Here is a 23960-nt window from a genome sequence, read left to right on the forward strand (position 1 = left end):
TTAAAAATTCCTTAGATAGCCATTATTTTGACAGAGAAGAAATTTGTCCACGTGGAGGCTAAGGTCTACAGCTCTGTGGCAGAAGAGGTGCTAGTCCAATATCCATGAGGTCTTCGGTATGTTCCTCAGATAAGCTTGGGTCTAGACTGTATGAGTTTTGAGCACAATTTACAATGACTTCTCTGGCTGGTACTATGGATGCTAAAGACCTTTTGCACAGTGTGGTTTTTCACGCATCTGCCCAGGGACAAGAATCTCAAACTCCTGTTTAGTTTGTGAATCAGGGAAGACACAGTAGATGAATACTGTGCTTACTGCTGCTGTTACCTGTTCTTCTGCCCTTTTGCCGCATCTCGCTTTTCACCTCAGCTAGTGCCAAAGCCTTTTAAAACTGAATTTTAAAGAGTTCATTAAAATAAAACCAACCACCCTTCTAGGGAAAAAAAAAAAGATACCCCCCCACATGCACTTAACAGGTTCAATTGAAAACATGGTAAAAGAGGACAGGAAAAGACAGGTGGCACTTGTACACCCCGGCTTTTCCAGTGTTTTCCAGAGGCAGGTTGCCAACACTGTTTCCCCTTGCACATTCTGTGAAAAGGTGCAATCTGTGCCATATTATCTCATGTTTCATCTCACTGTTTTTCTGATTTTCAGTATATTTTTCCTTTTTTTCCCTCTTTGTTAGATTTACTGCTGGAAATTCTCAGCTACGTTTGAGAACCTGTCTTCCACTGATGTCTTATCTCACAAACATAGGTGTGAGCTGTAAGTCCTGGTATTTGGGCTGAGAGATGGTATTTTCGTTTAATGATTGACTTTATATATCTGCTCTGAAATTACAATGGAAGCTAAAAATAAACTAGCACGCTTTTAGTAGAGCTATTCTGTGTATGAAAACAAAGGAATAATTCCATTAAAAGTGCTCATCTCTGCAAAAGCTCTTTCTGGTTAGTGTGTTAGGAAAGTAAATATAAAAGGTTATCACTCTTAGGTTACATTGATTATTCTAGTAATTTTCTGAAATCTGGAGTCAATTTATTAAATATCTGTTATGCAGATTTTAAAAGTCCTTTTGTTACTGCAATTGTGTCAGTTTTAAATATTTATTTTTATTACAAAATCAAATTGAGGAAATTAAAAATGTCTATGCTTGTTTTCCTCAAGAGACCACCATATCAGATCTAATGGATTTTATCATCCTAATTCAGCCAGAATTGAAACTTGAGAAACCACTGTCAGAATACTAAGAATTATTTTTCTGTAATGTTTTAACTCAATAATTTAAGATGATGATCTAATCTCAGGACGGACCCAACTATAACTCTGCCTCCTGGCAACATTCAATAATTTATTAAAATACTTAAGCATAAGACCTGGTGCACTCAAGTGGCAATGGAGAGAGAAAATGGTTTTATTATTGTTTCTGGAAGAACTACTACTATTACTTATACCAGTATAGAGCTCTTGGGAGTTGAGTCACTTCCTCAAAGGCTCAAATATATTAATGGAGTTTTAGTTTCTTTCTTGTCTTATCCTCTTATTACTATCTTTTAGGTTGCTGTTTTAGAACTAGTTTGGAAGTTGGTTAATAGGGCTAGTTAGTTAACTATTAGGAACGTGTAAGAAGGCATAGAGTAGGTTTATCATCTTGGCAACTACGGCTTAAAATATTTTTAAATTTTTATGTACATGCAAGCAGTGGTATGTGCTTTAATACACATACAGAAACAAAATTAAATATGCGTATGCTATATTGAGAAAAAAATGTATTCTTCAGTGCAACTCATAAGTAATTAACAAGTATATGATTTGAAAAAATATACTCTGAAACACATAGCTGCTGGATTTTTTAAAAAAACAGGTTATAGGTATAGTATTTTTTAATTATGAATAGGATTTTATCCTTCTTCTGCCCTACAATAAAGCTCAAGTTGTTTTTAATGAGCATAAAATAGTGATATTTTCATAAGCAATCTCTAGTTCTGCAGGCACAGTCATAAATATCAGGTACCTAGGTAACTAATGCTGATTTTTGGCTCAAGCAGCTAATATGCCCCTTTAGGCCTTGGTCAGGTCAGAAAAGCTCTGGAAAATTTTATTGTGGCATTTTAAGAGGTCGTGATCCTATAGCTAATTCAGAAGAGAAAGTGTGATAATTCCTCAGCTTTTTCCAGGTAAAGTCTTTCATTTTAGCTCAGACTTCTGATGAAAGTGGGTTTTAAGGTGTTGGATTGTGAATCAGACTGGGGAGGAGCAGGTACATGTTCTGTTGACTTTAAACAGAACTGATGTAACAAAACCACTGGAGGCAAAATTTTAAACCATGGCAGCAAGATTTGCTAGAATTTATCAAAGCTGTTAGCCAGTGAATTTTTGCCTGTGATCTTCCAATAAAATAAGAGTCCAAGTCAAATGCCATTAAGCATTGTTGCTTAAACAGTTTTCACAGTTATTTTGTATTTTGAGTTTCAAATAATAGGAAGACAACATTGTGGACTTGCTGTATAAGTTTTATTTCAGATACAGTCCTCTATCTGAATTTCCTAAGCCACTGATATATAACTCATTTCAGTGAAAGTAAGACATTATGCAAATCACAGCTTGTGACTATTACCTGTTACTAATGAGTTGGAAACCCATTATATGCTCAATGATATGAATGAAACCCACCTTAGCATTTGGAGTAGCTTTAATTGTCCATATGCAGTCAACTGCTTGTCCCGGTTTTGTTTTTCCTTCTTGTTCTACTTGACTGGAACGTACTATTCCATCAGCTCCTGAAAGCTCAAATTGGCAGTCTAGGGAGAAGATATACTTTGCTGTCAAATGCAATATGGTATTAATTTAAAATTTCATGTATAAAGAAATTGTTATTGTAATACTAGACCTGGGATGGGATTTAAAATACCTCCTAGGTAAGTGAAGTCAGGATCTGTAATAGAAAGAAGTAATGAATCACAGGGGCTATCAGTGCTTGAGAATCACTTCAAGGTTTAGTATAATCTGAAGATTATGTCCATTTTTTATTATGTCACAATAAAAATTACCAGAAAGTTTACTGAATCAATTGGAGGCTACAGAGACCATTTTTTTTTTGGATGATAACATTATTCTGCAAAGGTTGACCTTATCTGAATAAGGTAATTCTATGCTGACAGCTCAGCTTTTCAGCGTAACACCAACAATTACTATTTGGTATTTTGTTCCTACATTACATTGTGAATTTAATCATGCCAGTTTTTACTGAAATCATTTGAGCTCCACAAGAGTACAGGGGATCTTTCTGTGTGCATCATTTTTATCAGATTGCTGTCTGTCTAGTTCTGAACAATTTAAACTGGAGTAGTTTAGTACAATATATCAACAATTTGAAATTACTAATTGCTATTAATAAAGGTCAGTTCAATACTAAAGACGCTTGTCCCTTGGGTACCCATGCCTCTTCTATTAGGCCAGGTAGCACAGTTCTAGACATAATTTATGAAGGTAGAATTTCACCTTTAATTGCTTCTCTACTTCCTCTCTTCTAAATGTGATGTATGGTAGTGTTATGTATCTGTAGTATATATATCCACTGCAGTAGTATACTGTGTGCATACTAATAGTGAAGAATATACTTTTTCATAATGGTTAACTGATGGCACTTGACTTTACTGGGTCTAGGGCTGGCTAAAAATGAGTCTGTAATGGGCTGGGATGTCCAAGGTTTACATTTCAGTGATCGAGTTAGTGTTTCTCGTCAAATCAGCATAGAAACTTCATTCACATAGAAACGCCCATTCATAGCTGTAGCATAGAAAATCACCACATAAATCAGGCAAATCATAGTGTGTGCATGTGTGTGAAGTGTTAGTCCACGCAAAGAAAGCACTGGTTAATGCAAAAGTGCCTGCCTAAATTATCTTCCAAATGAAGATCCAGAATTTGGTTCTTCCTGTAATCCTCTAAATGTTTTTCTGTATAGTGAGTTTATCACTTCCCCCAAAGTACCTCAGTCTTGAGCTTGACTCAGTACAGTTGAGAAAACGCCTTCTTTACCTTCCTTTGTTTTAGCTACCTGTACTGAAATCTATGATCACTATATGCAAAATTCTGCAAGATTTTCAACCTTCTTTGTGAACTGATTATTTTTTTTATGAAGTGGGGTTGTATGTGCATGTCTGCTTCCGTTTTCACAATCCCAAGACGTTTTACCACACTCCATGTAAATGTAGAAGAAAGAAAAGGAAAGAAAAATACCAGTCTTTCAGTTGCTGCAATCTATTGTGAAAATAATACTTTAAACATATATTTAAAGTTCCAGCCTGGAACTAGGCTAAGTTAGTTTTGAAACTGATGTTAATGACATGAGTTCGGAAATAGATTTAGCAAAATGTAAAAGCATTGTTCCTATGAAAACATTTTAGCACGTTCTTTCCAGTGTACTGGTCACCATGTTAATCTGAAGAGTTTCCAAGTCTAAATCCCTAGCAAGGCATACAGTTCTCTAAGCTATAATATATAATCATGTAGAGTGTTTTCATGTGCTGTAGGGGTAAAGACCAGTTGGGTAAAGATGACATTAAAAAGTTATGTCTGTGTATACATGTGTAGTAGTAGCAGAGCTGACATTTGTACATTGTCTTTTGTCCCAAAGGACAATAAAATGCTGATAGCTACACATACAGTACCTATGAAGTACAGCAGTCAAGCTTTACACAAGAACATCAGGTCAAATTTTCTTGTAAAAAGAATGCCCTGCCAGTTTTAAGTGGCCCCACAGAGCAGATGTACTTTTTGTTTGCCAAAAGGCACTGTCAGCATATTGTCCTTTCCTTCATGCCCTGTAAATTACATAGTACTTTGAGCAAAGAACAATTCTGTTGCCTGAGCCTGTGATTTCAAGGAAACTAGTTACACTAAGAGCTGATGCTTGGACTGTATAGATATTTCTTCTGGTTTTTCAGAATGAAGATTTAAAATGTTTTGCATCTGGCTGGAAGTGCTATTGTAAATATGCTTCAAGTGTTTTTGTCATAGTGTCTTACATTCCTAGAAGATAGGCTGTTGAAAATGCCAGCTATTTGTCTACATAACTGCTCTTTCCATTCCTACCACCTGTGAAACTGGTACAAGTTAAGAGTAACAGGGAAGCTGATGAAGCCTTCATCATGAAAAGATCAACTGACTTCTCCACAAGCAAACTAGAGACCTGTAATTTCCTTCAGTCAATTTGCCAAAGGGGTTTTAGTCAAGTACGCTGTAGGATTAGCAGGACTGACACTGTAACTATTGCATTGTCACTTTGCCTTTGTAAGAAGTTATGATGAAATACATCTCTAGATTGCCAGCATAAATACATCCAGAGTTCAATGGGAACAGATGGTCATTAACCTGATCAGGATTTTAGATAGCTTTACCTGGTATAAATGAGTACTTTGCTTGAAATCCCTTTCCTTCCAGTTCCTCATCAGAAGTAAACTTGATCCACATAAATCTCCCTGTTGATCTAATTAGTGCAGGACTTTTCAGACCACAGTAACGATTAATGAGAGGGGAGAAACCAAAAGGTCCATCTCGAACTTCCAGATGATCAAACCGACATTCAAATGAGGGTTCTATGTAATAAGGTTCATCAAAGGTCAACTCAATTCTTTGTCGTGGAGCAGCTAGACAGAAAAAATCAAGCAAAAGATTTAATGAAGATCTATATAAAAAGCACATGAAGACATGAAATAATGAAAAGACAGGCCTCCAAAACAGCAAGATAAAAAAGAGACTGGAAACTTCTCAAAATACATCTGGCAGTCTGCTACAAAAACTTTGATACACTGTAATAACAATTTTACAAATGACTGAGCCAAAGATACTTTTTCATGGGATTTTATGGATTTTTTTTGCTTGCTGTTCTTTATTGTTGAGAATTCAGTAATGACATAAATTTAACACAGCACATGTAACAGATATTAACATACATGCAAAGGTATTCAAACAAGGTTTATATTAAGATATAAAGTAAAACCAGTGTTTTGTGAAAGCAAAGTACATAAAAAAGGACAAAATATTGAGGGATGCAGAAAAGAATGGAAAATAAAAAGATACAAAGAACTACTCACGGGTATATTTCCTAAACATTAAGCCCAAATTTGGAGATCCTTTGGCAGGAGAGATCTTTTATTAGAATATTCAGAGAAGTGTAAATGCTTCATATATTTATTACTAATATGCAGGTGTCTACAGATGTTGGTACGTCTGAACCAGTGACAGCCTAACATCAGGATTTGGATCAGATCCCTAAATCCTGATGAGATGATACTTTGTGACTAGACTTCCACATGTGTAGTTTGGAACCCTGACACTATATTGCATGAATAGCTTCAGTGTTTCTTGTTCTTGTCATCTATTGAGCTACATGAACTTTCAGATACTGCTTGGTATCTGAAATGACAGCATTAAAGAACCACGTGCTGTCTGCTTCTTCTGAATGCAAAAATGATTTACTTATATGTCTCTAACATTCTGTTTAGACCTTACACCTTACTTACTACATGAGTTAAAAAAATTTGTAGCCGTTTGCACCTATTGGCAGTGGTGCAGGAAGGCAGCTGCAGGAAGGACTATGCCTTAGCTAAAAGGTGTGGAGGACCTTGGTCTCACTCAGGTACCTGTAATGTTTCTGTATAAGGACTGTGAGGACAGAGTCATGAAAACCGATTCTGTGCCCCACGGAAACTTTCTTGCACAAGGGAGATCCAGCAATGGATCTGGTATGTGTGAACCCTGAGCTGGACAGGATGGAACTCCCCAGTGCCTTCACTGGCAAGGAAGATGCAAAACTTCAGATGTGCATGCATACAAGCAAAAATGAGGGTGTCTATGAAACAGTACTATACAAATAAAAACTCACTGAAACATATTACTTGAAATATTTCAATTAATTGATATGAATCTGATGATTAAGCTGACTAAGGTTTTCAGCTGACTCCAGTGGGTTTTGGGTGCATTCTAATAAGAGGAAAAAATAATTAGTGTGTCCCAAGTCTTGCAGCCTTTATCCAAGATATTCTCATTGGAATGTGGTTGTATTTTACTTAATGATTTTTTTTTTTGTTCTCATCACATTATTTTAATAGTGACCTCAGCAGTGTTAACAAATCTCCATACTTTTAGTACAGTGCTATGGCAGTCAGATGTGTCTTTTTCTTATTAATAAAGGACAGCATAAAGATTTTCTGCTTGTGAGATAGACTTGGAATAACACAGTATGGTCTGATTAATGCCAGATAGTCTTCAACCATCTTTTGCAGTTTATTATGAGCAATATTGGAAGTGATATTTTTTTATTTTTATCTTAATAGTTCCGTGCCTTCTTAGATTATAGTAGATCTGACGCTGCTTTTTCTGGCTGTGAGGGTATGTCTTATGCCATACAGCTAATTCCTGAATGTTTGCGTTTTCTATTGATTTGTTATTATTACTTCAGAGAGCAAATTTAGCTTGTTGTTCAACCAGATGACTGCAGAATTGATTATATTACCAGTATGGCTATACAATACCTGACAGTATAGTGAAATGACACAGTTTTTACAGTTCACAATTACCCATTTAACAGCAAGATTACAACACAATAAAACAGAAATACACCATGTACCTTCTAAGATATAGATGCACTCCTGGTTTGGTGGGTACATGTTAGGGTAGTTTGGTGAAGCAAAATGTCCTCCATTACTTGTCCGTACCCAGTTGTCACACTGGGTAGGAGGAATGCGATTCACTCCAATATTTTGTCCACCTTAAGTGAAGAAGAAGTGATCAAATAAAGTTCTCTTGCAAGCATGCAAATTTGATCTTGCAAACGTAAACACTGACATAACACATGTACTATAAAAGAACAAAGTAATTTATTTTGGCTGAAAACCCTCCTCTATGCACTTGTTAACATCTAGCTAGGAAAATCTTATGTTTAATTTAGTGATATGGTATATCCTAAAGAGATCACAGTTTTTTAATATCAAGTATGACCAGTAATCCTTGGGAAGGGAAGAGAGGGAATATTATTTTTTTACCCACGTCAATTTAGATTTTCTGATATTTTTCTAAGCCAGATAGTGAGAGTGGCTGCCAATACAGCAGCATTATATTACAGCTTAATACTTCTCCATTCCTATGCAAATATAATCCAAAATATTTGTTAGGTTTTACTATTTTTGCCTCTGATTCCAGAGTATACTGAAGTACATGGCCCTTAGGTTGAATAACTATTTACAATAATTTTTTTAATACAGAATGCTTATAACAGAATGGATTATAATATGTAAATACGCTAAATACAGCAATAGTAGTTAATAAAATTACTAGCAATAGGTAGATTGCACTGGTACCTAAGGGTCTCATTTAAGATCAAAACTTTTCTTCTGGAAGTACGGGAAAATATGATCCTTGACTGAGATTATGCAGTTTAGTAAGGTAGTGCACCATGCTGGACCATTCATAGCACCTTTGTTAGTTTGCATTTCCTTATCCCAGGAGAAAATGAATTGGGGAATAGTATGAGCTCTCTCACATTCTTCTTAAGTACCTTTGCTCTTCTCCTGGTATCAGCAGAACTAGAGAGAACAAGATACCAGAGATGTGGTTTCTGCTAGATTTTTCCTAAATGTCACAGGGTGCTCTCATAATGCTATTTATATTTATGTAGTTTTTCTTTGCAGACCTTCAAAAGGGTGTCCATACTGATACAGGTCTTAGCTGCCTCCAGTAATTTCATCACCTTCCACTGGTATCTTGGCAGCTTTTTGATTTATGGGGGTGAAAACTTGGTCTCTCCTGCAGAAATTGGTTCCAGAAAATTCTGTAGGTGTCAGTTCAAGGAATTCTTCTCTCCTAAGTGTAGGTTAATCCCACATATGAGAAAATAAGGTTTGTGAAACTGATGCCTTCCCCACTCAGCAGCCTTAAAAATGTTTGTGGGTGGACTATTTGAAAAGCTTGTTGTCAGGTACAGAAAACATGAATTTCCTTCCCCACCCCCCCACCCCCCACCTGTAAGGTCTGAAGCCATGGAATATTAACTGGGTAAGTGAACTTCCATGTTCTTTGTCACTGGATGGCTTTGTTCAATTGGAAAAAAATGCGGTAAACAGGGAAATGGAAAATCCTGGAATTCATACTGGTAATTCAAGAGCTATTAATACCTGAACACAAACACTTTTTTTCATTTATATTGCTTTTTTAAAAATTATAAAACTGTTAAATTTTTTAAAAGAAAATGATCAAACCAAAATTGTACCTTGTGTCTTCTGTGCAACGGCAATCCCTTCCACTACAAGGATTGTTACTAGCAACACTGATGAGAGAAATCGGACAGGAGAAACATCAGTAATTCATAAAAATTATAGACCATTTTCTGCAGTTCTGATTCATGCAAATCCTAGAATCACTAACCAAAACAACCCAGAACATACAGAATTACATAATTAATTATGAACGTTCTTAAAATTTCAACTTTAGGAAACCAGTGCAGCCTAAGTGCACTGTCCGCTCTTCTTCTGGGTTCTTTAAGAGAGCGTATATGAGAATAGCTATTTACTCTTTGAGGGGACTTCGAGAATGTATTCTAGAGTATCTACTAATTTGCAAGCATTTTATAAAGTTACATGGTATCTATCTTCTATATAACTTTTATATCCTGAAACAAGATGTTTCAGTGCTATATCTAACCCTATTTATCCTAAACCTCGACTTACATAATGTGTACAAAAGACTTCTCCAGCTTCCAAGAAATTAATCAGGAACTCAGGAGACGCTGTGTGGTCTTATCCCTACATGGATTTCAGGAGTACTATAGAACAGTTCTTGCAAGACTGGTATACCACGGAGTTCTGCGAACGATGTGGCAGTAGAAAACAGGCAGATACAAGTTCTAACAATGGGGAGAGACTTCGAGCAGTGACAACAGCTAGGATGTGGACACTGTTAGGACATGCACTGCTGCAAGCACTCTGGTTTGCTGGAGTTTTGTGTTAGTCTCAGGTGTTGGTATATGCTGCTGTTTTCCAGACCTGATCTGACTGAATATTGAACCTGTTAAAGATTCTGCTATCCTCTTTCCTCCAACACGCTTCTCCCTCCTGCCTTCCTTCCTCCCTTTCCTTCCCTTCATTCTTCCCTTCCCTTCCTTCCTCCCTCCCTTCCTCCTTCCCTAAAATGAAGCTGTCTAGATGTTTTGCTTTTGGCCTTTTCCTTACATTTACATTTTCGAAGTGTCAGTCTGAACAGCACATATTCCACTATTCATCAATAGTTTTAAAGCAGTCTTAATGTCCAGATTTTCATAAAATGCTTTGTCTCCTCAGATTGTTAGGGATTACCAGGAAGGGAAAAGAGAATGAAAGAGAGTATATAATCATGTTACTCTTCAAATCCTTCATTTGCTTCCATCTTGAGTACCTCTACAAATCTGGACACATACCTTTGAGAACTAGCTAAGTAAGCTAGGACTCTTTGCCCTGGACAGCAGCTGCCTGAGGGGAGACAAGACACAAGGTATAACATTGCCAAATGTCATTCACATGGTGAATAGAGAGTAACTACTTGTTGTCTCTTCCTGTACAGGAACCAGGATATCAGACAAAGCTAGCAGGTAGCATGTTCAAAGTAAACAAAGATTATTGTTTTTCTAGTGCACATACTTCATAACGCATCCTTGAAATAGAAAATTGTTTCAGAAACCCCTTAAGCCATAAGTTGTTGAAAGTCTGGGATGGTATTTGGGGCAAATATAATTTGCTCTACTTTTATGCTCTTTCTCCTTTTATATCTGTGAAAGAAGATACCAGGTTCAATGGACCTTTGATTTGACGTGGTATGGCCTTACCCATGTTCTTAATCTACTTGTTAATACTAAGTCAGACAGGCATGGCCTTACCACTGCAGGTAAAAAAAGATTTCAACATGAATTTTATTGTCACATTCAAGAAGTTAATTTTATTTTCTCACTTTTCCTGTCTCATTGCTCAGGCATTTTAGCGGCTTGTGCTGAAGCAGCATTTCCTCTATCTGTGATTTTCCCTGTATTGCTGTTAGACTTTCAGCCCTTTAGAGAGTTCCACAGTGAGCATGCACTGACTGTGAACTACAGTGATCTTGACTGAACTTATCTAGATGCTACTGTAATGTTGGCATAGATACATTATCTTGGGGAAAGACAAAAGGAATCAAAGTCTGCCCCTGAAAGTGTCCACCTAGCATTTGTGGTTTATTATGCATGTTTCTGCTGCCCTTTCTTCTCTCTACCCATATTAAAAACTGTATATCATTATGAGACTTTCCTCACCAACAACCACTTTTCCCCTTGTAAGTCAAGTTCACAACTGTGGGTATTCTAAAATACCATATGGGTCTTGCAAACAAGTGTTATGTTCCTAGAAGCTTATTTGATTTTCAGGGATGGATTATGAGCTGGTAGGTTAAGACTTTGGTAGTTTCGCAACTTCCATCTTCACAATAATTCTGCATTTTCATCAGTATTAATATACTGAAAAATATACTTCCTGACTGTCATTATCCCAATACAAAGTATCAATCGTTAATCATTGCTGACACCCTACATTGAAAATGCATCCTTCAGAAGAAAGTATCTATTACCCTTACTGGTTTTCCAGTTATGGATGTTCACTAGTCTTTAAAGCAAATAAAATATCCTGTCTTTATTGACAGTTTTCAGATATTTTTAGGTTTTAGTTTTTCTCATATAGATGCTACTATTTCAAAACGATTTGCAGTTCATTTTTGTGGCTTCTGTGCTTAAACTGTGCACTCAAAGATTTCTGAGTTTAAGCGCATGAACGTATAATGCATTTGTACTACTGACATCATTTGTCCCTAACAGACAATCTTGATAGTAGTTATAAAGTTCTCTATGTATTTTCTTTGGCTTTTTCTACACTGGTTTTGGAGAAACACTCCAAAGTTGGCTTTTTATTATTAAAGTAAACGCAGTTTCCACAATCCTATGTAAATTATGTGCCTGTATGTCCTCCTGTTGAATTAACCTTTTGTAAAGATGTGCTATGCCCACCCTCTATTTTGGAAGGAGATAGCAATCTCTTTGTAACTTGTGCTGCTTTCATAAAATGTGAAATGAGTTTTGTCATTTTTTCTTAAAGCAAACAAACAGAAATATGAGTAAAATAAATATCTTCAAGGCTATCAAAATTAATGCAGATAGTCACTTTCAAGTAACAGTGAAATATCTGGGAGGTTTGTTGAGTTTGGTGGTTGTTTTTTTTTTTAGTACAGCTGTCTACTACTGGTAACACTGTTACAATATACCTTTTTTTTTAATTTTTCAGTTTTAAAATATCAGTAAGCATCTATGTTTATTTCAGCAGTTGTGCTCTCTTGTACAGATAGAGACAACATAAGAATACATGTTCAGTTACACTAACCAGTGTTTCCCTTCTTGAAATAATGCGGATACCGAAACAAGCCTCCTAATAGGACTTGAGAAAATCTGACTGGCTTTCACTAAAGCCTGTGCCACTTCTATAAATAGTCCAGAGCTGTGTATGCGTGTGTAAGTGCAAAAGAACAGTGCATATTTCCTGTAGAACAGCATGGATATGCAGGCAATTACAGAAGATAAATGGGCTGAGCATTTGTCTTACTGTCTCCCTTTTGTCATGTTATATGGGTGAGTGGATACAGTAAGTATGGGCCACCTTTGTTCCCCACCTTTTTCATCTTCTTCATTTTTAATCTCTTCCATCTCTTGCCTTTCCCTGGCAAAGCCTATCTGTTTCATACTCTCAGCCCACACAGCAAATGTTTAAAGGCCTTCCTTTGCCATTACTTTTATTCCAGGTGATAGCATGATAAAGAAAAGAGGTGTCTCTGACTAATGCTCTGTATGTGTGCTGTCCTTAGCTCTGTGACATTGCTAGCAAAAAGGTGGAGAGAGGACTTACATCTTTTCTTCCTAAGAGTACTGTGCAGGGATGCCTCAGGTAGTATTGCCTTAAACTGCGTGCATTTACATGACACAGTATAACGTGGGATAGCAAACGAGTTTTTTGCCTGAAAACAAGGCCCATCAATGTTCAGGATGAAAGGAAAAGAAAGAAGGAAAAAAAAATCAGTCAGGATATTTTTAGACCTTTTAGACTGATTCCATTAACCCATTTTTGTATGCATTTTAAAAACCACAAAGAAATCACTTGGTGTCCTAAATCCATACCTCTTCCTGGAAAGATATTTTTGAATCTCAAAGACTAGTATGGACCATGCAAGTCAGTAAGAAGGAAGGAAGATGTCTAGGGAAGAGAGATGCTGTAGGATAGTGGAGAGCTATTGCTGAACCAGTGTCCTTGTACTGCATGTGGGGACACAGAGCAGCTAGAACAGACACGAGATACTGAACTACTTTTACTAAAAGTCTTGTAGCACTTCCAGAAGCATGAAGAATGATCTTGTTATTTCTAATAAACTGAAATTCAAATAATTACTTGCAATGAACTTGCAATGGGACACAGTATTCCTCTGCTCCCTCTTTTTTCTTCTTTTAAAGTCTACCACATATCACTGTGATACAACTGTCCTTCAGTGTGGATGAAAGATAACTCTAGACTTAGCTCCATATTCCATTATGGTGCAGGAAGCAGAGGTAGTAAGTATCTAAAAATGCCACTTGAACATTGTTTGCTGATGTAACCAACAGCACAAACAGTGCAGGATTGCATGACTACATTGAATATCAAAGAGGCAGAAGGGTGTGTTTGTTTTGTTTTTAATGGAGCAGTGTGGTGAAAATTCTACTAGAGGACACTGAAATATGGGAGACTGACATTATAAACTTAGAGATATTTAGTTGGTAAACATAACAGAGGTTAGTGCTTCTGCAACTTAAATTGAGCTTTTATTTCATATGTACACTGTAGAAGAGGCTATCATTAAGCCAACAGCAGCACAGCCACTGAGGCAGGCAGATTAAGAGGGCCTTATTTTATTCATGAATCTGCTATTTGCTCAGACTTCTATTCCATGAATTATGGTGCATACTTTCGTACTACCATTTAAAGCTCTTATAGTTTTTACCTATGTGAACATTAAGCAGAAATAAAGAAAAAGTAGCAAGCTTCTGTCTCTTTTTTTGAAAGAATCGATTTTTCATTTTCACTTCTTTGCATGAAATATTTTAGACCACATAGCCTGCAGACAGCTGTATAAATTTTTAAGAGTAAAAACAGTAACCATAGCTTGCAAATTCTTTTTACTATTCTGTTGTTGAAATAGGCTTATGGAATAATGTAAAAGAATCCTCTGAACTGGTGTAATAAACTATGCATTGTTTGCAGGAGTCAAGATTTTCTTAGCTGACATTTCATAAAATTCTCTAAAATTGATCTAAGCTGCAAAAAAAAAATCGTAAATTTTTGTATTGAAATACAGAGATTCACAAATGAATGGCTCCTATTTCTCTTTAAAAATGAGAATAATAGTTAGTTTTACAGTAAACAGGTGCACAACCCAATACTGAGAAATCAGTGTGTTGCTTAGAAAAACAAGTGCTTAAGGCTGCAAATCTGACATATGCTTGTGCTTTCTGGCAAGATGCATACTTCAGATTTCATGGGATACAGTACTGCTCTAAGCTCCCTATGGTATGTCTTTCCTCTGCTTTTTCTACACGCTCTAGGAATCTTCGCATATAGAGAAAACAGACTAGATTTGCTGTGTGGCTCTGAGAGCAGTGTCTGTCTTCAGTGATGACAGTGGGGGATCTATGCATGCAGGGCAAGCTGAATATCAAACTGGGGAGCAGTCATGCACAGCTGAGAAACTGAGTGAAAAATTCCACCAATTTTTAAAATAAAGACTTAATCATTTAGAGTATTACATGTTCTTACTATAGCGGTAGTCAGAATCCTAGGGATAAAGATGACAGACATTGCTTCAGGCAGGATTCACTGTTTTATCTTCGTGCTGTACTCCCTGGATTAGGCAGCACCTTGTACACATATAGTCCAAACAGACACTAATTGGCAACACACAGGTCATGCATGTTACAAAATCTTGCCAGGATGCCTGCTTCTTTCTGGCAGCTACAGCCTAGAGTAACAAATGCTTGATCTTAATTATATACTATGTTTTGCCTTATGGGAATGAATCCTTTTCTGTGTACTATTCTTAAACCTAGGTCCTAATTTGCCCCGTGTGCTAAAATTAATGTTACTTTCAGTAACTGCTAGTCACAGTACCCCAGATTTTACATGCATTTTTTCTCCCATGTACATCTAAACATTAATGTTAGCTGTTAGTGTGGTGGGGGCATTTGTGATGTCATATCTTATTCTCTGGCCAAGATTATATGTACAACATAAATTACTTATACAGGCTTTGGTTGCTTTTAAGGACTCTGATCAAGCGTAGGGTCTGTGATGTTAGAGGCTGCACAAATTCAAAGTGATTGACCAGTCTTCTCATAAAGAACTTTAGACAGACAATTAGACATGCACGGTAAAGTATCCAGGCACTTTAATTATTTAATTAAGTGCATTTCTGATTTTTAGCTCAGAAACACAAACTGTAAATTCCAGGGAATGAGATTTTTCTCTCTCTTCCTAGCATTTGGTGACATTTGCTAATTGATAAAAGGAATACTGGGTTGCATCTGTTGCTGCTTTTTTAGGCAAACAATTCTATTGCTGAGGATGAAAACACAAGCAGTTTTTGAATCCCACATGCTCTTACAGTTCGTAGTCTGAATATATTCCCTAATCTCTTGTAGTCTCAACAGGACATTTGCAGATTGGTAAAATGAGTATCAAAGAGCAGTTAAGGTGGCTCCCTGTAACAGCCTATTAACAGCCCTGGTGATTCCTCATACTGGAATATACTGCAGGATTGCCAAGGGACCAAGTAACAGAGATGAAGGTGTGCATCAGGCAAGATGTATTTTAGCTGTTTGTAAGCCTTACCCAGAGCATGCTAGTGGAGCTGCCAACCTGTTTTTAATTCTCCTCACAAAAGCTTGATAGCAGAAGTGGGCTTCATCATCTATTAACAGTGACTCTAGCGCCTTTCTAAGATCCAAATCTTGTTAGCCATTAGCATGCCAGCAGGATATCTGAATGCACGCAAGTCTATTCTCAGAACAGTTTCATCTCACTCCAGCTGTTTCCAGTAGGGATTCCTCTCTTAGAGATTGCCAAAGAAACAAATTGGGAGTCTGTATCTCTATGGAGAAACCAGGTTAACTGATTCAGGAAGCAAATGCAGTTCTCCCACGTCCTTTTGATCAAAATCATCTGCAGAACAATTCATGCTTGGATGGATCTGTGACAGAGTCCCCTCCAGGTCTGCTCAAAACATTTAACGTTTCTGATCCCTTCCTCCATCAGAAATGTATAAGCAGCTGTGGGCTGCTTCATTTTACCAGTTGCTCCACATCCTGCTACTTATAATCCATTCCTGGGCATGTCTGCCAGCAAAACTTCTGCCGGAAGAATGATATCTTTCATTTTTAAAATAGAAGCTTTCCTTTTTATAGGGAAGATTTTTTTCATCTCCAAGCTGTGTGCAGCAAGAGACTGAAGAGAAGGCTGCATGTGCAAACCACGTTGATGAGGGGTTTCAAAAACCTCATTAAAATATATACACTGACTTAAAGTTCAGATGGTTTCCCTGTAGCTGACAGAACTGAACCCACTGTATATGACAATTATGAATACAGAGATCACTTATTCCTAGAACACTTAGATAGGGATACTTTTGACTTAAAAATAGATCAAATTGAACCAAACTTTTTCATCTCTTGGTATTTATTATCGATACAGTGTACGTCTTCAGGAATGTCTATTACGGAATTAATATCAAAAGTTCTGCTGTCTTCTATCACGTCTGACAACAATTTGTGTACAGAGTATAAATTAGTATTTTTTTCTAGCTCCTCACTTTCAGTTCCTTAAAAAGAAACTTCTCTGTGTTCATGGATTTCATTGTATGGTAAAGAAGGCGGTTTTGTGAAATGTACTGTTAACATATTGGCAGTCCTTTCCTGCTGCATAGTGGGCCAGCTTTGTAATAACAGAAAATGCAGTGAAGCACAAAGATAAGCTAAAAGAAATGTGGATTTTTTTCATGAAATGTTACCTGCTGATTCTTTGTTGAAAAATATACACTCCCCCACCCCAATCACTTGCAGTATTTGAGGTGGTAGTTGTTGGTCACGTATCAATAGAAGTAGCAAGCTATTTAAAGGTAGCAAGCTGTTTAAGTTGTCCAAGACTGTAAGTGCTTCATTAATTAAAAACTGAATTGGAGTATATAGGGCAGAAAAGCAGCAAGCTTGTTTGCAGTACTAGAACCCCCAACTGTACCCAAGACACTGTAATTAAGATTTTCCTTCAGTCCACAAAAGCATGTCCATCACTACATGTGTAAACTGTTTTATATGTAAACAACATGTACAAGAGTACATGCAATTTCTGGTATAATTGCAGCTGTTTATCAGCTCTCTTCACCACTCCTGCAATGAATTATATTGTGAATTTCTGACAGGTTCATAAATGATGAATAGCTTATAAAGTTTCATTTTGGGAGTAATTTTTATGCCTAATCTCTCTGTGAATTAAACCTCAGGGAAAGTGCTGAAAAATCTTAGCTTTTTCATTAGACAGGGATACATAATTCAGTAGCTGCTTTAGCTTCAGTCCTGTGTTATTCTGCATGCCAGCTACAACTATATACCTACATGATTTATACACTGAACTCTTCTATTAATATCAGTGTAATTATAACCAATTTGTTCTGTAAAAATTTTAGCAGCCATTGTCAACTATGTCTTAGGAAAAGTAGGGAGTTAATGTTTTTGAAGTTCTACTACTCTGGGGTTGGTGCATTTTGGGTATGAAATTTGGATACGTATTAATAGCAAGGCATAATACATTCCACCAAATACCTTCCTTGTTTATAACACAGCAGCTTTTTGAATCCTATTCTACAGTTACTAGAGTTACTTCTGCTAACTGCTTAGTGGTGCAAGCTGTCTGCTGCTTAGCTTTTTTTCAGTGCAGCAGCGAAGTTGCAAGTAGACGGTGTTTTTAAGCCAAAAAATGAAATTCTGACTCACACTTGATACTGCCTTCACTGGGGCCACTGCAGCCAGTACTTTGCTTCTTGTTTCAGTGGACAAATCATGAAATCATTAACAGATTTTTTGAATTACCTTTTTTCTCTGCTTGTTGTTAGCTTTTTAGGCCATTGCTACACCTTTTGGTTTTGGAAACAGGAGGCTGTTAATTCCTAGCTTTTGTGTGGAAGGAAGTGTTACTTCCTAACACTACTTGTTTGTGAGAAATTAGCTGTTAAAATCATGCCAAAATGCAAATGAGGGGGCTGAGCAGAATGGCAGGAAGTTAATCATAGTAGTCCACATTCTTGCAACCTGCCAGAGTTGGAAATAATTCTGTAGCTCATTGGAAGGCTGGGAATGTTGACTTTCCCGAAGTAGCAGCAATTCGTTCTGGCCCTGCCTGCTTGTTGAATTATCAGGACAGAAACTACAGAATTCTGCTTTTGGCTTTCTAAGTTAATCCAATATAATAACTGAAACAGTCCAAAACTACAGTGCGGTTAGGATTTAACTTAGGCTTTGTGGGTTCTTTTAACCAAATAATAGCATACGGAAATGAAAGAGGTAGCATATTTGAAGAATAGGAACAAGCTCGTAGCAAGCACCTTTTGGGGGAATAGCAGATATGAGGAAATTAAAAATAGACATATTTCCTTCCAAAACATTAACAGGAACATGGCTTTATAAAGAAAGCAGCTGCTTTTCTCTCTTACAAAAGCAGAGCGTTATAATAGTTTATTGTTGTAGAGCAGTTGCATTTTGCTGGCTGTGCTAGGATTAAAGAATGATTCTAGTGCGCTTAAAGTCTCATTGAGAACGGAAGACAGGAGGAAAAGGCTTTGTCTTTTCTGCAACCAAGATGCAGAAAGCACCTTGGCCTCCATCACGCTACATACACCACTGAGAAAGCAGGTGGGCATTGGCTGGGCTCCACTTCAGCGAAACTTGCAGCTATTGGAACCTCAGTGCTGTTGTGGTTCACCACCACTTCCAGCCAGCCCTAATGGCTGGGAGATCTGAATAAGAGCAAATAACCAGTGTAAGATGATGGGATTCAGGGTGAGACTTCAAAAAATTTTGCTGAACACTACGGACAGAGGCAATAAGAATTATATAAAGATGCTCATTTAAATCACCCCTTATTATTGATATAGCTGAGGAAGAACATAAGACTAGTTCTGAACAAGTGTAATAGAAGAAATCTGAATTGCCACAAAGTGAGTATTATGGACTCTCTTCTGCCCTGAGGTATACAGCCAAAAAAAATATATCCTTTGTGGATGACAGAAATGTATATATGCATTCCCTGTTAAGAACATAAGATTAAACTGTGTCTAAGTATTGTTAAAAGCTACGTGACTTTTCACAATATACTGAGCTTTGTGGTACTTTATATGTGGTTTAGCAGCATTCTCCCAGTTCAGCAGACAAAGCTATTTGTATGGAGGGAAAAAAAAAAAAAAAAAAAAAAAAGAAAGAAAAATGACTGCCACTGTAGGTAAAGCTTCCATGCAGAATTTAAGATGTAGCTTGTAAAATATGGAAGCTTACTTTAAATGTTATTCCTAACAGTTTCCTTTTGGGATTAAATCTATGTGTCTATTTATAGGAATATTTTTTTCTTTCTGATTAGATGTAATAATTGGACTACATGAAGACTTCTAGTGAAGAAGAGATAAAAGGGAGTGTACGATGCTAAGTAATGATAGGTTGTTTCTGTAGTCATGGCAAGTGATGAATTTAAAATACTAACAGCTTATTGACTAATGGCTTTGTGTAATTTATAGATTATGAATAATACAAAAAACTTCCTGTAGAGGGACTTTTTACCTGGATGCTAGTGTGATTATAGAAGACTGGCATGAGGTCTGCTCAGGAGAAAATCTGTACAGCCAAATTTGCAGCAATCACATATTTCTGAAACATAATTAAATCTGCATATATGGCAAGTAATTAAGAAGTAGAAAAGTCAGTTGTATTTTATGGTTGGCTTATGGTATTTAACTATGTTACCTAAAGAGGAAGTAGGAAAAAAAAATATAAATGCCTTTTCTCCTCCATGTAAGCCTTATATCCATCCCGATGTTATCTAAACTGAGTGGATGGTTAACACCTATACAGGGAGACAGAGAGTTATTGAGGGCAAGCATCTTCTGTCTCTCCATATTATACCAATAAATGATAAATATTTATTTAAACCCTCAAGACCTCGGTCCTTCAGGTCAGGAACTTGGGATTTTTATGGGTCATGGTAAAATTGTGTATTTGTAAAACAGACTTCTTTACAACTTTCATACTGTGGGAGGACATCAGTGCGTATCAGAAAGAGTTCTCCACTCTGCAGTAATGCCTTGTTGGCTTCAATCATGCAAGCAGACATTCCAAAATTTTAGCCTAACAGAATACTTTAATAACAATAACCATAAAAAAATAATCACTGATGGTTCAAGTCTGCTATTGCTAAAGGAGATATAGAATGCTAGCAATAATCTCGAGGCACAAGGTTAACTGCCATATTTAGCTTTATTTTCTAACAAACCCCTCGCCCGTTGTCGAGCTGTATAAATAATACCACAGACAAAGAAATGCTAGGATGAGGAGGAGCCTTCCTCAGTTGTCTACCTCTGAACCTAAAGAAGTTAGAAACAAGATTTAAAAGCCTCAAGAGGAAGAGAGACACAGGTAAATGCCGGCCAGGTAGTACCTGGTGACTCCGGTGACTGATGTTGTAAAAACCTTGCCTAAAACAGATTTTGCTCCCGACAACAAGTACCACAACGTGATCGCTGTTGGGCAGCTCGTTAGGAGAGTTCCGAAAGCGGAAAGAGTATTTCTACTGCGATAAGACGGGAGCGTAGAGGTCTTGGTGCGTCTCGGGAATATACGAGGCACCGGGGCAGGGTGGCTGCCGCCGCGACCCACGCTTCTGTGGGCCGGGACCCCTCCCGCCCCCCCAGCCAAACAGAGGTGCTCCGCCCGCCCGCCCGCGCCCAGCGGGGCCGGGGGCAGTCCGGGGTGGCTGTGGGCTCCTGGCCCCCGCGGCCCCGCGCTGGGCTCCCGGCAGCGCCCGGCCGCAGCACCGAGCCGCCGCGGCGCCCGTTTCGCGTGGGGCACAGCGGGGCCGGGGGCCGCCGGCTGCCCAGCTAGGAAGCGGTGCGGCGGGGCTGCGCGGGGCGCCGGCGGCCACCCGGCAGGAGCAGCCCCGGCAGCGGCGGGGCGGCCGCCCCCTGCGCAGCCCCCCTGCCCCTCGCACCAAAGTTTCCGCCGGCGGTAGGAGGCGGCCGAGGCAGAGCGGGGGCCGCAGGGGGCAGCCGAAGGGGCTGGCGCCGCCGGGGGTGCCGCGGTCTCCGCTCCGGCGGGGCGCGGGCAGCTTCTCCCGCGGAGAGCGCCGTGCCGCCCGCGGCTCCTACCTTCCAGCACCGAGCAGAGTTTGTGCAGGGCCATTGTCTCCCGGCGGGCCGCGGCGGCCACTCCGCGGCGGCAGCGATCACCGGCGCTCCATGGCCGCGGCCGGGCGCGGCGGCGGCATCCCGCGAGGGCGCTGTGGCCCGCGGCTATGGCTCGGCCGGCCCCCGCCCGCCCGCGGCCATGCCCGGCGCCCCCGCGCGGGGCGCGCTCAGCCTCCGCCGCCCGAGCCCGGAGCCTCCGCCACGCTCAGTCCCATCTAGCGCGGGGCGCGGCGGGCTCCGTCGGGGCTGGCCTGCCCCGGGGGGCGGGGGCGCTGTCCGTAAGGCGGTCCGAGCGCAGCCCGGCAGCGACTGAAGCGGCTGCCGGTAAATGAAGCTCATTTAAGATGTGAGGGGTGTTTGCCTGGATGAGCCGCTTGTACGCATGTGCCCGCCCCCCACGGAGCCCCGCAAGCAGCCACAGCCGCAGCCGGCGGGGCCGCTGTGCTCCTCCCGCCCGGCCGGGCACCGAGAGGGGGTGGCGGCTGCCGCCGTAGCGGCGGGGCAGCAGCCCTTGTCGCCCCGTCCCTACAGGGAGCCTGTAGTGGCCCCGTTGAGACCCCCCCGCCGTGCGTCACGCCCCGATGCTCCCCGCCCGTCTGAGGGATTTGCCCCTCTGCGCAGAGCAGCCCGGCAGTGCTGGCCATCGGGAGCGCGTCCGCAGCGACCGCGGCGGAGCGGGTCAGCCGTGCAGCCCCGCTCCCGGACGCGGTGGCTCGGTGAGCCTGAGCCGCGGCCGCCCGCCTTTGTTTGGGGTCCCGGTGGGGCACAAGGGAGCCGGTCCTCCCCTTCGTGTTCTGTTCCTCCCCTTCTCCCTTTCGCTGGTGGCAGAGAGCCCGCGCGGCTCCAGCAGTGCGGCGTGCCCAGCTGCCTGCCTGGCTGCAGCGTGCTGCCTGCAGCTGAGGCGCCGGGAAGAGCCCATCACACGCTATTGTGCGGCTGTTGTCTGACAAAAGTGACAGCTAAAATGGAGCTATTACTTTACAAGAAGTTAATAAAAAGGCGCACTTAGCCTGCTGCCTGCCCTGGCTGCCGTCCCTCTGGTTATCCATCACATCGCGTTAGCTTCTGAGGGGAGATGTTACTTAGGGAAAAGGGCCCGAGGTGGGGGCAGGTGGCGATGTCGGGGGAAGGGCTGACTGTAACCCCCGGGAGAGGGGCTTTCCGCCGGGGAGGGCGAGCTCCCGGGCAGCGGGGGTACCACGGGGGCTCCGCGTCCTCCCGGACACGTCCGAGCGGGCGATGGGGAGCTGTAGCGGCCAGAGCCGCTGCTGTTCCGGACAGCCGGGAGCATGGCCGCGAACGGTTGCCGTACCGGTAGGCTACGTGTAAAATCATAGCGACACATGTAAGCCCATCGAAGATTTTTTTTTTCAAATCTCCCGTAGGCAACACGGGTTGAAGCATATCTGAGGGCGTTTCATATCGGATGTATTTTCCCTAGAATCGCCCATTAGACTAGGCTGAGAGCTTTTACTGAGAACCCCGAAGTACTGAACCAAGATGTTTCGATCCGTGTGCGGAGCACGCTGCAAAGCCTTGCGCGGCGGGCAGGAGCGGTCCGAGCCCTCTCGGCCCGGTCCCCGCGGGGGCTGCGGTGCCGGGCGCCGCGGCCATGGGTCTCCCGTGCCGGAGAGCGGGCTCCAGCCCCTCTCGCAGGACGCAGGAGGTCACGTTCGCCACTTAACTCAGGTCTTCTCCCATCGCGGTCGTGTACAATGATGCAAGTTCTGAACCTGCAGGAACCCCACGCGGAGCTCCGCTGTCCGAGCTCAGGCACTTTATGGAAGCGATTTGGAGCCCAGCCGACAGACAAAATAGATTCTGCGAACTATAAATTAGTTGCGTAATTGCAACTTGCAGTTCCGTCTGCTCAAGGAGTAGGGCCACTCACTACAGTCTCGAACGTGACCGTGAGAGATGAAGCTCTCATTTCCATGTGGTTTGGTGCTATGTGTTTGAGTGTTAACTTCTTTCTGCGATGTTCAAAGGTCAGCATATCCTGTTAGAAAAGGTCATTCTCTTGCTTCAGATTATCAGTTAAATATTTCAGGCTCTTCAAGCCAACATGATTGTCAATCACGGCGAATGAAGCAAGGGGGGGGGGACCGAAGAGCAGCTGGAGGAAGCCAGAGCAGGGCTCGGCAGGGGCGCTCCTGCAGGGCTCTGCTCAGCCACGGGTGCTGGGCGGATCCGGCGAGACCCTGTAGTAAAGGTCCTGAGCTTTTCTGGGTATTAAAGATCCATTTCAGTGCTGTAAGAAGCTTGATGAAGTATTATGCTTGATGCTCTGGCAAAATCCCAAGTTACATAATTATATTATTCCGCTTACTTGAATTGTCCTTTCAATTTCAAATAGAGATGATATAGTCTCTCTCAAAGAGTAGTTTCCCCATGAA

At 40.6% G+C, this 23960-nt stretch overlaps 1 protein-coding gene across 7 annotated transcripts in view; it reads right to left on the reverse strand.

Annotated features, from left to right (window-relative positions):
• The window catches only part of NETO2 (neuropilin and tolloid like 2), a 36838-nt gene extending 13129 nt beyond the window's left edge, over positions 1–23709 (reverse strand). For 2 of the 7 annotated variants that reach the window (XM_080410833.1, XM_080410829.1), the window contains exons 1-6: positions 21526–23709; positions 9272–9328; positions 7634–7774; positions 5403–5651; positions 2891–2935; positions 2674–2801 (exon numbers count right to left, since the gene is read on the reverse strand). In XM_080410833.1, coding sequence (XP_080266959.1) covers positions 2674–2801; positions 2891–2935; positions 5403–5651; positions 7634–7774; positions 9272–9328; positions 21526–21559 — 654 coding nt within the window. In that variant the 5' untranslated portion in view covers positions 21560–23709. Of the gene's footprint in view, positions 1–2673; positions 2823–2890; positions 2936–5402; positions 5652–7633; positions 7775–8695; positions 8866–9271; positions 9329–19945; positions 20033–21525 lie in introns of all 7 variants that reach the window. The other 5 variants (XM_080410835.1, XM_080410834.1, XM_080410831.1 and 2 more) reach the window with 5 other exon arrangements.
• Between the last annotated feature and the right edge of the window lie 251 nt (positions 23710–23960).

The sequence above is a fragment of the Falco punctatus genome (assembly GCF_963210335.1).
Source record: "Falco punctatus genome assembly, chromosome: 14".
Lineage (NCBI taxonomy): Eukaryota > Metazoa > Chordata > Aves > Falconiformes > Falconidae > Falco > Falco punctatus.